Below are 15,272 nucleotides of genomic sequence, written 5' to 3'. Positions count from 1 at the left end.
GCCGAAGCCTTGAAACAGTCAAACTGCTTCGAGCAGGACCCTGACATTATGCTGATCTAATTTAATCCTAATTTAATTCCTGTCCTTAATGTAATATTAACAGCCTGCCATTTTGCACGCCTCGCTACATTTAATAGCCTTTCCATACCGAACACAGATGTTTTCCTCTTATTTACAGTGTTTCCTGCTCTGACACTGGCCCTAGTAAACTTTGCCTCAGAGTTTAGTGTTGCCTCAAACGGCAACTTCAGGCTACTGGTGACGTCGTCAATTGTTGACATACTAGTGTTCACCTCCTGAGTATAAACCTTGAACTTCTGGGTGTACAGAGAAAGCTTTAAGGCTGTCTAATGCTTCACAAAGGGTTGTGCTAATTATTAGTGATGGGAAGATCGGATCATTTTAATGACTTGGTTCTTTGAATCTCGTTCATCGAAATTAACCTGTTTTAGTGTCACACTGGTAACTGGACCTCACATCATATTAATATATTAATACAAAATTCATTTCCTCTTTTGTTATCTAATGAATGTATTCAGGCTGAACAACCACTATAAAGAACACAAACAGAGAAAAGATGATGATGATCAGGTGATCAGTAATGTCTCTGTTCTCAGTCATGTTTACATCACTGACTCCCTCTGTCTCATGCACGTTAACCCCAGACTTCTTGCTGCTTTCCGCCTTGTTTTGTTGTTAACTTCATTGTATTACATACAAACTGCCAGTAGCTTTACATTCTATAAACTACATAGTACATTTTTCAAATTGACAAGAAACTGAAGATGGAATAAATATATATATATATATATATATATATATATATATATATATATATATATATATATATATATATATATATATACATGAGAAGACTTGCATCCTATAATTCCAAAACAGCCCTTAGATTCCCCATAAACATCCAAATTATTTATTTCCTTTCCTGGGCTGTGTCAGTCTAAATTCGGATAACGTTGATGCTAGATGACGTCCAAGACAGACACAAGATCAGCTCACAGGATTGGTTTAGGAAGTTCTCTAGGTCTTCAATCAATATTGCTTCAAACTTTCCTTTTTTTAAAAGACAAGTAGTAAATACAAGACTAGATCTGTTTGTCAAAATGCACCAAATATCTTGGCCTGTACAATGCATAACTTTGTGATAATGTTCACTTACACCAAACTTAAGATTCATCATGCAAAAGAATATCCTGTTAGAAAGATTTTTTTAATATATATATATATATATATATATATATATATATATATATATATATATATATATATATATATATATATATATATATAATTAAAAATGAGCTTTTAATCTCCTGTATAATACAAACTCTGTTTTAGACATTTGATTCAATACAAATAAGGCAATGTACACAGAAGCAAACAGAAGTTATGGACACAGCACAATGAGAATAAACAACATTAATCTGTCAAACTTTCAAGGACACTAATTATTCCAACATTAATTCTATATCAATTAGGTATTGATGCAGAAGTCTACCTACTCTACTTCAATCAGTAAATAACTTCAAGGAACTTAATCATGGAAATATATTTCAAATTATGGAACTTCACCACAAACACTTAACTTCCTTCACTTAATGTTTCCTAAGTCTAATACCACTGTGAAATGTGAAAAAGGAAAGTAATAGCATACGACCTGGCACTGATTACGCAGCTCTCCTCGGGCAGTTCAGAAACACAATGTACTGACAGAAAGAGAGAAAGTATGAGAGAAGAGAAAGGCGAATGGCGATCAGGTGAAGGAGGAGAGGAGGTCCTAAATAAGACAGCCACAAACCCAGCTCATTGATTGGCTGGGAAGGACCTGGCAGGAGTGCATCAGAGGCTAAGCCTCTGGTTTAAAATAATCACTGCATCACCCCCACACAGACACACACATATACACACACATGCCATAGTAACAGCTTCCAGTGACAACCCCCCAGACCACTGGCCTTTTCAACAGGAAACCTGCATTTATGCATTCAAAGGGCAACTAAACTAAAGCCTGTGCAGAAGATCTCTCAGGAAGACCAGAAGATCTTTAAGGAACATACATACTTCAAATAAAGCCCCACTCAAATGTCATTAATCAAAGCAGAGGTAAACATGAACAACTTATACACCAGAAATACCATTAGCAAAGTCTCTAAGTCATGTATTAACTGGTGCTTTTAAATAAAAACCCATCGATGCTGGAAACTAATTCTGATACCATCAATGTGTGAAATGAAACCAACAACAAGCAGCAAAGAGCTCAGTAAGATAACATTTTGGTGCGAACAGGTGGTAAACATGAAGCTATGTGACGCAGGCTTGCCCTAAGCTAGCCTAGTGTACAGCTAAACATCTTGCCATTGTATCAACTCTTCACCAGATAAAAAGACACAGCGAAGCCACTACAACAACAACACGACCCAACACAATGGCATTCATTTCCACTTCAAGGGCCCTCAGCTTTTGAATTATGGATCAGTGCGTGTATAAACCAGCGCAAGGGCTGGAAAAGATGCATGCTAATTTAACATCACAGGATGCGCATCAGCCGCTGTCTGTTTATCATACAGCGTGTCAATACCATCCACTTCATTAGACTATCACCGTCTGAAACACTTCCGCTTATGAGAGGTGAACCGCTGCGCTCAAAGCAAAAACAGCACAGCACTGGCTTCTTTTTACGAGAGGCCAGAATGCTGCTGCTAACTCTGGATGTTACCATGGAGTGAGGTCTGGAAGCTGTACCAGCTCATGTCTCTCAGAACTAAACTTTTTACCTTAGTTTTTTTCTTTAAAAAAAGTCAAATGATTTGAATTCATGCTTTGAATGTTTTCGAACACGTGTAAACAGCGACATCATGGACTACATCAGAGAAATATTTGAAAGAACCAGATCGTTATAACTAATTATGATAATGAATTTGTTCTCGTTTCTAATATAATCTATATTTTAAAAAACAACATCTACTGGGCACATTTGTGTCCAATAGTCCTTCACATGCTCCTTTCTCTTTATGTTCATCTGGTTCTCTGGTGGACCTGTAGCTAAAGATCCTCTGCTCATGCTGCAGTAGATTGGTAGATTCTCAGGCAGGAAGCCAACTTGGCCACTGGCAGTTCAGACACGCCAGTGCACTCTCAGTGCCGTTCTCAAGCCCCATTAAAATTAATGGATTTCGTCAGGCAGGTCATCTGGCCTAAAACCTGTGCCAAGTCAAATATGCAGACTAGTGATCTGCTGTAGCGACCCATAATGGGAGCAGCCGAAGGCTAACAACAACAACTAATTAATTATACTCACCTGTTGCCCATTGGCTACTTGATTTCCTTTGTAAATATGCCCCAGATTTTCCACCATGGCATGCAAGAATTTATAATGCAGGATCTCACAAGTCTTTATACAGTCCACAAGGGAAATTACAGAAAAACCTACGGACCTGGCACGACTATAACGGCTGAACCGCACACAAGTCTTTTCTTGCGCTATACATTCATCACTTGAGAATAGATATTTATCACAGATAGTTTACATTCTTGACACTTGTGCACTAAACATTCCATTATCGTGCAATAAGCCTTTGTACTGACATGCAGTTTTTCACTCCTTTTATGTTACCTATGTATATAGGTTTTTTGTACTGTCTAGTCTACTGTCTATTGTGCTCTCTATTTTGTTACCAGTCTGACTGTTATATGTTGCATCTGCACATTGGAGCCTCTGACGAAACACAATTTTATTTTGCCTTTGAAATAAATGCTTTTTAGGTAAATGGATCCTTATCCAGCCACGGGAATAAATTCATGTCTTTTCATTGAATTCATGTATCCAGCATGACGTTGCTTCATGAGTGGCACATTGTTGGCTACGCTTCTGCTAGCAATAAAGCAGTTGCTCAAATCAGAAGATACAGTACATATATATCTCTATGTGAGTTACTTAGCGCCTTCTAACTGATAGTAAGGTATCTGGGCATCAGATGTGGTTTGCCAAAGGTGTACTGATTACAGAACTTGAGCCCCTCCCTGGGTCTGTTAACAAAGAAATCCTGCAGAGGTTGGGAACAGAATTAAGAATCACCCAACCAGCACAAACTGTCCATGTGGTCCTCTCAGACAGCAAACAACAGACACAGATTCCAGTAATTACAGGGTACCTGCCTGCATCACGCTGCCTTCGACAGTTGGAACACACCATAAGGTTTTGATAAGCATTCAAGTACCCAATTTGTAGGGTGGGCTGTAGACAGGTAAAATGCCTATATTTTAGAAGGGTGCATACAAATGGCCTTATTTACTTTAATAGCCATTGGTTTCCAGAGCTTTCTCGTTCGGGATGACCGGCATATGTGTTTGTGTTTTGATCATGTCATGCAGTACATGTCCAATCTCTTCACATTTAATCAGTGGGACACACAGTAGAGCAGGTGGTACATTTCAATAGCCAGGACTCATTTTAAAATCCAAGAATTGTGGAGAATCTCCTTAAACTAGTCTCAATAAGAATAATTCAACTGTTAATAACTGTTGCACTATGTCGAAACTGTGATTCCAGGAAAATAGTGTCTAAATCTTGGTGGTATCCTGGAGCTTTGAGGAGGTTTGGCCAGGGGAAGATGGACTGCTTTGACAGTGTTCTTTATGGTTCTTCCTAAAAACTTAAGATTTCCCTTTGGGAAATGATGCTCTGAACTTTGACTGGATTCACCACCTATTATTAAATACATTTTCTTTTTTCCCATTTATTCCCCACTCTGTGCAGAATGCACACCTTAGTTTCCACTGTTTTTCTATTTGTTACTGGAACACCCTGGCAGCTTCTTCCTCCAGCAGATCTCCTGTCCCAGACGGACAGCATGATCTGACACACCCAGGCCGGTTAGGTTTGTCTGCAAGTCTGAACATTGGACTGAAATGCCAAATAAGGACTTGTGAATGCTATGTTATAAATGGCTTCTAGGCGTTTTGAATTGCCCTGGCACGTGTACACATGTGCATAAATTGTTATACAGGTTGATATACCACCCTGAGTAAAACCAATAAAAGAGATTTTAGTTGTGCCATGCGTCTACAATCAAGCCTATAACACTGATACCAGACATATTTCAGAACATTAATTAAATTCTTAAATAAATCACCTGAGCACTGTTTTTACCTCGCAGAGCCATGGTTTTGGGTTTGATCTTACACTCAGGCTGCTGTCCATCTGAAGTATACATGCTTCCTATGTGTTTTACTAAAACCTAATATATAAAGGAAAAGCAAATCTTCTATCTAATCTATTAATTTGTTACCTATCAATTTTTCTCTATGAATAAATTTCCAAATCTCAAAAAGGTAAATTATTTCCAATTTTATGTTGATAGATAGATAGATAGATAGATAGATAGATAGATAGATAGATAGATAGATAGATAGATAGATAGATAGATATTATATATAAAAAATATTATTGATCCAATTTTAAAATATTGATCCATGAGGAATCATGCATTTTTTAAACTTTAACTGTACTATTAGCTACTTAGGCTGTAAAAAAAAAAACCTCATCATGTTTCATTAACTGCCACTTTGTGTGCTGTGTTTATTGCATATCAGATGTTGCTAGGAAACTTGGGAGTTTTGCAAAGATGCCAGTTAGTAGGACAAAGCAGAGCCACATCAACCACCAAAACCAACGGTAAGCACAGTATATGCTAAAACTAATATGCAAGTTTGTGCACTTTATAACATTCATTTTTAATTTAACAATGTTTTACATTTTAAAAGAAAGCTTTATGATTGTCATTTGCACTTTTTCAGCACAGTGAAATTTTTTCATTGCATATCCAAGTGATGTTAAGAAGCTGGGGGTCAGAGCACAGAGTCAGCTATGATACAGCGTCCCTGGTGCACAGAGTATTAAGGGCCTTGCTCGAGGGCCATAAGAATGGCAGCTTGGCGGTACCGGCGTTTGAACCTTCTGATCAGTAACCCAAAACCTTAAATACTGAGCTACCAAATAAATACGCCTGTTCAATGTCTCTGTAACCAACCAAGGCCCTGGATTCCCAATCCCATCTCGACCTATCAACACAACAGGGCTGACAGTGACGGCCAAACAATAGCACTGGCTCAGAGCAAAGAGAATAAGAGGCTGATGTTTGAACACTACATGTAGCACTGTCGCCATCTTCAGGACACTTTCCATTCTTTGTCTTGCCCTATGAGTTTCTAGGTAAAGATGTATCCAACACGTGAATTCGTCAAACGAATTTTCATTTGAAAAATAAATAAATAAATAAGTCACCTGTAAAGAGCAGAATCCAATGCTTCAACTGAATCATGGATGTAGACAGGCTAATGATTGGATCAACTGGTTAAACTTAATATAAAAATGAGATGGCAGCTGTTTAGGTCTATTAGTTTTCAAATAGATGGGCGAATACCTTCACTGCCTTGTTTCGGGTTCACTGGTTCATCTCCCCACATCCCAACTTCAATCAAACAGATGGCCTAATTCCTTTGAGTCATAGCTCAGGAGAGCATCATTTAATGCCTCAGCACTCTCCACACACAGACACAAACACACACTCGCACACACACAGACACACACGTATTCACAATCCAATACTGAGACTCTGACCCTGATCTATACATAGCAGGAGTGGAGAGGGAGAGACAGTAAAGATAGCAACAGAAATGGGTCTGTCCCTCTTCAGGTCCTGACTGGGACCGCTAATACAAATATGGACTAAGAACCGCATGATTTGTAAGTGCGTGTGTAGGAGACCTACTTTAATAAGTCTCGAAATAAGCACTTAAAAGCAATAAATCAGTTTGTTTGACAGACTGTTTCGGTGAGGCGGTTTAGCGTCATCCAGCAGCCCTGCAGAAAATCACACTCGGGTCACTTTTTCAGTTCGGGCACAGTGGACCAAGTTTTTCAAAACAAAACTCAGGTGGCTGTGGAGTGTGTGACATTATCGGATTACACAAGCTCAGTTAACTTATACCTACAAAGCACCGAAACAGCTGCCTCTTTCTTGCAAAGAACAGTTGGATTACAAGCACACACTCATTTATCTACCAGGTTGGAGAGTGCTACGTGACGGACGAGATGAGAGATGGATATTTGCTGTTGATGAGATGTGTAGTTGGAAGCGCTTTTTTTTTTTTTATCCAAAGATCTCACACTCATTGCACAGCTTTTTTTTTTGGCCCATAAAAAAACAAATGAACTTTAGAGACACCTGTAATGAAGACCACTACAAGAACCACGGTATGAAAACAATGTGGTCTCGGTCTATTTTACAAGTTGCTTCTAATCTAATAGTACAGTGAGAATTCTCAGGGCTGTGACTAAGGCCTGAAGCCCCCACAGCTTCTGACTTGTGGGCCTGTAAAGTGGCAAAGGATAGGATAGGATAGGATAGGATAGGATAGGATAGGATAGGATAGGATATAGGATTGGGGAGGTGGCAACTTAGTGGTTAAGGCATTAGACTTTGGATCTAGAGGTTGCGAGTTCAAATTCCTTCCATACCAAACTGCCACTCCTGGGCCCCAGAACAAGGCCCTTAACCCCATAGCTGCTCAGTTGTATGAATGAGACAAATGTACTGTGTGTTGCTCTGTATAAGAGTGTCTACCAAAATTCCATAAATGTAAATGTCAAATGATTGGTTTCACGGGGAAAAACATTATTTTCAAGACAGCATAACAGTGAAGCGAATGCACTGTAAAGGTGCCAAGACCGCACATATACATGGAAAATCCCAGATACGGGATGTCAAACCTAATTATGGCAAATTAACCTTCATTCCAATTTGACCCAGTGCATCTGTAGTTCTGATTTGCTGGATCCAACAGGATGTACTGCCTAATGACTGGTCACATTTTATACTGTATGCATTACAGTGCTCCATGCATAGATTTCTGATTCCTGCTTGTTGCACCAAAGTGATTGCCAGGCCTTGGTTTCTGCTGCTGTTCTCACTAAATGATTTGGGAATTTCCTTTCCAAATAAACTAATTTCCCCAAATGGATGGCATGACTTAGCACCCTCGGAGGAAAATGGCCTAAACCTGTGGGTTTGATCTTTTGGAATAAAGAGCAGGTGGTGGACCAGTAGTCCAAAAACTATACAATTCCTCAAGTAAACAGGCATTGGATTCTCTGATTGGTGTGCACTCTATCAACTGGCTCCAAAATGCAGCCTGGTTCTAAATGTTCTACATGGACTACTGGAATATGATACAGTAAGTATCGTGGAGTATCACCGCATTTTGGGTTTTGTCTAACACCAGGCTGATAAACTTGTCACAGCCTTTCTGTAAACATGCACCATACACCGTGGGACCTCAGCAATGTACTTATCCTTGCAGTCCTGTAGGACTCCCCCTCCATCCCAACCTGATACCAGTAGTCAAATGCTCCCCTTGCGAATGTTTATTGGCTGGATGACACTGGAGTCATGTTGTTGTTGAACCCTCGGTTTCTGTAATTCATATTGCCCACAATTTTTAACTTGCAGTGTCCTATAACTTGCTGTGTGTACTATGCCAAGTATATACACTATTGTACATACAACCGTATAACACCAATTTATTGATCACATTTCATATTACATGGTAAAAGACATCAAAACACAGACATCATGTTAACACATATGAACATCATTAACTAGGTCAACTGGTGGTCCAGACACCCAGCCATGACATGTGGTGTTAGTGAGGTGTGCCACATAAAAAAAGTTTATGATGCTGCAACCTATTTACCACTCCATACCGTCGCTAGCTGTACAATGCGGTGCATACCAGTATACCAGTGGTATGCGTGCAGCGATTATCTCAGAACACCTTTCTATCAGCCCATTATCAAGTCAGTTCCGCATGACAATGTGGCAATAGGTTATGCTAATGACTCTTATTGCCCCTAGCATTTAGGAACGGTAAAATAAAATGCTAGTTACACCTGTCACTGTCCTTGTCATTTGAAACCAATTCCAACCTGGGGGGAGACAACAGAACAGCTTGAGGAAACAATGAAATGCTATTTATTTCAAACGCTACATAATTGGTTCACATTTTTGTAAGTCTGGGCATGTGCACACATGTCCTAACAGGGTAGCCAAGTGATTCTGAATGGCCATGGTTAATCCATAATTATATACATAACTAGTGTTAACTGCTAATACAGAGCTGCCATTTTCTACCACCTCAAAGAAAACAAAAAAAAAAAACGTATGCAGTGTTGGGTAGCAACAGGACATGGCGAGACAGGAACTTTGGCTCTATGTCATTGAGATTAAGTAGCTAGGAAATGACAATAATGGTCAGCAAAAAGAATAATAGTTATCCTATACAGTATATGTTATAACTATTGTAGTGTACAGTATGCTGTAAATGGATGTGTTTTGTTTGAGCTAAATGAAGCATGAATTTCATGGTTCCGCAACCAAATATTGTTCAGTTTTAACATATACTGTATAGGATAACTTATTTTTATTTTATTTTTATCCGTATTCAAAAATAACACCATGGAAAACAGCATTGAGTTACACTATCCTTAATTCAGTGTTTCCCAACTACAGTAATCCCCTGTTTATTGCGGTGGTTAAGTTCCAAAACCGCCCGCGAAAAACATTTAACATTTAACTTCATTTTATAATTTATTATTATATTTGTATTGATACATTTCATTATTTCAACATAAAAACAATTCCCTATAAGTTTTTGGTTTATCGTGCTATCCGCAAGAGGCCGGGAAAATCAGCCAAACTAATTAGTTATGTGTCAAGATATCATTTGGTTTCAGTAACACACACCCCTACTTGGCCACTCAGAGCCATTTTCACTTAAAATTCATTTCAACATGCCTAAATATGATTCATTGTAAAAGATCTATATTTGAAAAAGATTTTTACTGTGCATGTAGAAAACTCTTCTCCCATTGACTGTTTTAACCAGGTTTTAACTAGTATTAAGACATTTCATTCACTTTTTTGGGGGGTTTTGAAGATATTTGCAGGATTTAGAATAGAGCAAGATATGCATAGACCAGATACGATGATCACATTTATTACATAGGCCTTAACACACATTTTACACCCAAGTCCCTCACTGCACCATTAGGTTCAAATGAAAAAAAAATGATTGAAGCATTTATAAGTAACAAAAAAAGTGAAATCTGTGATTTTTTTTACCTCATGAAAATCCTGCCAACATTCTAGGTATAGTGTTTATACTGTAATGCACTAGTAGGTCAGATGAAATGATGTGAAACTACATCTAAAAATGAATGCTTCCTGTTTCTTACTTCCCACCTATTTATTCTTTGTTACTCTATAATCAAAGGTTAATCCCCTAAACTGTAGGTAGTCAATTATATGTTATATTGTATTGTATTGTATTGTATTGTATTGTATTGTATTGTATTGTATTGTATTATTCAGTAATAACAAAATTAATCAGTCACTACAGCACAACTAATGGAAAAATATGTAGTTAAACAATAAAGAAGCTCTATGACCTAAATAAAATTTTCTAATGTCAAATGAAAACAAATTTGTAACCAGCGTTCTTCATAGGACATCTCTAAAAAAGCACAAGATCAGTAGTGCACTAGAAGGGTGGGGGTGACCATAGTCCCAACAGGTCAGACAATAATAGAATTTAATTAACTTTCTTTAGGAATCCATTAAGGCAGCCATTTTTAGCAAACCACAAGAGACTATAGGATTAGTATGGCTACTTGATGAAATCTGATCTTGCACATTTAAAGTCCTTCCAGGTTTGAGTAAAATTCAGCAACAATGAAGCTGTTAACAGCAGGAATCATAGTTGGGGTGTAAAATATATTTGTAAACAGAAACAGTGGTGTGAATAGTACAGACGCATATAAACATTGCATGCATATTTTTAAGAGAAAAGTGAAAGTACTGAGATTTGAACTAGAAGAGAGTTTCGCTGAGAAGACAGTTGTAAGGGATGTGATTAAGGTGTAACAGTTCTGACTCATTTGAGACTTATTACATATTGTTCAGGTTTTTTTGTTTTTTTTTAAGGAAAGGCTATGATTTTCCTTTTTAGTTCAGAATTTTAAAGTAGCTGTACTTACACATTCACAGACACAAACAAACCCACACACACACACACACACACACACAAACACACACACACACACACACACACACACACACACACACACACACACACACACACACTATACACACACTCTATACACACACTCACTTTCTGCCAAAGAACCGGAGTCCGCTGAAGGTCCTGGTAGTGTGTGAAGAGGGCTGAACCGCAGGAGTAGAAGTGGAAAGATCTGAGCAGGATGACGATGCTGATCCCGGTGTTGCCTGGTCCTTACCATCCACCAGAGCATCCAGGTGGGCAGGCATCTCACCACGGTCACCATCTCCCTCCATCATAAGGTCACAAGGCAAACTGAGTCCAGATCGAGGTATTCCATCTCACACATACATGATTTTATACACTATTCAGGGTGGGACCAGAACAAGATAGAAAGAGTGAAATTTCTGACAACCAGAAAAAAAAAGCAGAAAGAAAAAGTCTGTTTTTATGTGATTACAGGAAAAATCCTTGGCTTGTGTACGAGAGGATCACAACGTGGTTGATCTCCATAGTATGGGAGTTTATTCCACCAAGCAGCTCAGGCAATCAGTCTACACAGCATACCAGGAAGTGCAGCTGTCTGAACATGTGTTTGAACACTGAGAGTGTGTGAAAATCTGTATGAGGCTCTTGAAGTAAACGTTTCCTTCTCCTCGTCCATGTTCTGGAGCCTGTTCTTCCACCCACTGACAACAAAATGACTTTTTCTCAAACAGAAATCTCCTCTAGGGCTCAAAGTTCCCTGGTTCTCTTCTTTTTCTTTCTTTCTGTCTTTCTTTCTTTCTTTCTTACTTTCTTTTCTGGCACTTACACCAGAACAGTGTCTCAGTGTACCAGGGTACCAAGTCCAGGAAGTGTGGAACCCTCAGGCAGCAGCAGGACCCATAGTTGTCTTCTCATGTGCCTTTCTGTTTCTCTCCATGCTTAAAGCCGTGTGTTCTATCTTCACACATTTCCAAGCTGACTGCCTCAGAACCACACTTTTATCGGCTCACCTCTCTGAGGCATGTAACAGTCCTCCCTCCCACCTCCTCTCATTGGCCCATGTTAGAATGAAGCCATGATGCCACCTGTTGATCAAGTATGGAACTTGTACAAGCAAATCAGCTTAAATGTGCTGCAGGAGATCGGACACTATCATAAATGGCCTTTAAAGCAACTCAAATCAGACTGCTATCAGGATAACTTAAGGTGCCAGAAAACATCATCACTATAAAGCCATCTACTATAAAGGCCAGGAACAGCCTCCACAAAGCCCAGGTCTCCCTCCTACATAGCTTTACATAAAACCAAACAAATGGAAACCCACTCAATGTGCTATGCATTCCTCTAACGTACAGGTTCTGCTCCCACACACACACACACACACACACACTTTTGAGGTGTTACTGACTTACTCCATCAGCTCAGTAACATGAGGCACATTGCTAATGCAGTGTAGGTTCTAAACACATTATGAATTCATTTTTAACATTCAAATATAAAGCTGAAGGCACACATGGATGGTTTGCAAAGCAACAAGTATAAGCAATTTTTTAAATTGATAAAGGAAATAAACCAGAAGCAATAGCCGCAAGATAACTAAATATAGACGCGTGCGTGAATGTATTGTACAACCAGCAAATCTACAAATCTACAGCAAACTCAGTATCAGAAGTCAGTGAACTTAAACCTCAAGTCAGCTTCCCTGTATTGCCGCAGCACAAGCTGATTCATCTATGCAGCATGATTTTATTTTGTGTTTTGGGCGTGCATGAGGGAAGCGAAATGTTAACGACGTTTTGTTGTGAATATACTGCGTGGTCCGAGTACGCGGTACACAACGTGGGCCTCCAGAGAAGCGGGCCGGGGGAATATAGAAGTGCACTTCTGCTGCACCGTGTGCAGCTGATATCTATGAGCGTATGAATATAATCCCCGCCTACACACCACGCAATGTTAGATAACAGGTACAACAGGACAGATAGGCATTTTAACAGTAAGAAAGTGGATTGAGGGGAAGGGGAGGAGGGTACAAATGAGATTTAAGCGAGTGCAAAAAGAAAAGAAGGAGATAAGATTTTAAAAAATGTTTGTGTTGCTAAATTAATGTTTTGCTGAATCGATTTAACAAATTTAAAGCAGCTGTAGAAGTGTAGGGATGATGGCCCTCTGCAGCAATTACTCACAGTGCGTGCTGCAGGAGTATGTCCATAATAAAAAGAAAACTAATCCGCTTTGGCTCATACATTGATAATATTTATGATTAATCCTAGCTTTCATATTGCTAAGTACATGGACATGGCAGACAACCAGCCAACCCTGGTCAGGTAATGTGATTGACTTTTGCAGCCAGTACTTGGAGAGTAGAATGAGGTGATGGTTTTTATTTTCAACAAATCCAAACACTGATTCGAATCAAAGGAGTAACTAAAACATAGTAGTGGACAGATGTAGATGTGAGAGGTAAAGTTTTTTTCTTGTGGGGATCTCAAGTGGATCTACAAGTTCTTGAGAATCCTGCACAGAGTCCTGTCTTTAAGCCGCATTAAACGCCTTTGGGGCAAAATGGAGCACCGACTGTAGCTGAATAAACACAAATTCCCACAACCACATTCCAAAATCCAGTGGAAAGCCTTCCCAGAAAAATGGGGGCTATTATAACATTAGCGCATTATGCCAAGGTCAACTTTATGAGTATTTGTGTTAATCTGTTAACTTTAAAGTTCAGATAGTTCACACTTATAATGTATTGATGTAAAAGAAAAAGAAGAAGGAAAACAGAAGGTGCAGCCGCTGGGAAATTGACCAACACCAGAGCAGGCAGAGACCAAAGAACAGTGCACAAGCCAGAACCCATTATCTTCTATGCAAACCCTTTAATGTCTGCATCAGAGCATGCTTTGAGCTCAATGTCTGCATATACAAAGCCTTTTCTGAGCAGATGAATATTAGAGTTATTTGGGCACATTGGTGTTTGATGTAATGGCCCAGGTGTGGCCGAATAGCCTTTGTTCCTCCAAACCTACTCTGTTTATCACATTCATTCAAAAACGCAGAGCTCATTCCATCTACAAACCCAGTTTCGGAGTTAATATATAAGCAAACTAAATTACTGGCCATTGTGTTCTGTCAGTTTAGTTGAGTAATTTAGTTGTGTTTTTTATTTTTAATAAAAGATACTACTACTGGTGATGTACTTACTATTGTATGGCCTTTTCTCAAAAATAATAATGATAATAATAATAATGATAAGCAGCAGTAACAACACCGTAGTCATCAGTAGACGCTGTTGTGTATGCGTCTGGCTTGTTTCAGATGATTTATATACTTCTATATCTAATATAGTAAAAGAAGGTGTGCTTTGAAAGATCTGGTCAGATAAAGCAAAGAGAAAAAGTGGGGTCTGGATACCATCACCTTTATGTGTTTATAATGCACAATGACACAACAAAGCAAACACTGGCACAATGTCTGGCATTACACAGATGGAAAATATGATTTGTGGCTTTTGATATGGTGCGCATGGTGGTTCACTTGACTGAAATGACAGACATTAGCAGTGCAGCCAGCACTTTGATGAGCTGTCTGTTAAAATGATGCCTGATGAGTGTTTATTATATATATATATATATATATATATATATATATATATATATATATATATATATATATATACAGTGAGGAAAATAAGTATTTGAACACCCTGCTATTTTGCAAGTTCTCCCACTTAGAAATCATGGAGGGGTCTGAAATTGTCATCGTAGGTGCATGTCAACTGTGAGAGACATAAACTAAAAAAAACAATCCAGAAATCACAATATATGATTTTTTAACTATTTATATGTATGATACAGCTGCAAATAAGTATTTGAACACCTGTCTATCAGCTAGAATTCTGACCCTCAAAGACCTGTTAGTCTGCCTTTAAAATGTCCACCTCCACTACATCTATTATCCTAAATTAGATGCACCTGTTTGAGGTCGTTAGCTGCATAAAGACACCTGTCCACCCCATACAATCAGTAAGAATCCAACTACTAACATGGCCAAGACCAAAGAGCTGTCCAAAGACACTAGAGACAAAATTGTACACCTCCACAAGGCTGGAAAGCGCTACGGGGAAATTGCCAAGCAGCTTGGTGAAAAAAGGT

The 15,272-nt window shown here is 38.8% G+C and overlaps 1 protein-coding gene across 3 annotated transcripts in view; it reads right to left on the bottom strand.

Annotated features, from left to right (window-relative positions):
- dgkzb (diacylglycerol kinase, zeta b) overlaps positions 1–12,170 on the bottom strand; it is a 40,877-nt gene extending 28,707 nt beyond the window's left edge. The window contains exons 1-2 of one of the 3 annotated variants that reach the window (XM_083546182.1): positions 11,597–12,122; positions 11,248–11,500 (exon numbers count right to left, since the gene is read on the bottom strand). In XM_083546182.1, coding sequence (XP_083402308.1) covers positions 11,248–11,435 — 188 coding nt within the window. In that variant the 5' untranslated portion in view covers positions 11,436–11,500; positions 11,597–12,122. Of the gene's footprint in view, positions 1–1,675; positions 1,781–11,247 lie in introns of those variants that run through there. The other 2 variants (XM_083546181.1, XM_083546180.1) reach the window with 2 other exon arrangements.
- Positions 12,171–15,272: the final 3,102 nt, after the last annotated feature.

Source organism: Silurus aristotelis (assembly GCF_946808225.1).
Source record: "Silurus aristotelis genome assembly, chromosome: 7".
Taxonomy (NCBI): domain Eukaryota; kingdom Metazoa; phylum Chordata; class Actinopteri; order Siluriformes; family Siluridae; genus Silurus; species Silurus aristotelis.
This window is presented reverse-complemented; position numbering and strand designations above follow the sequence as displayed.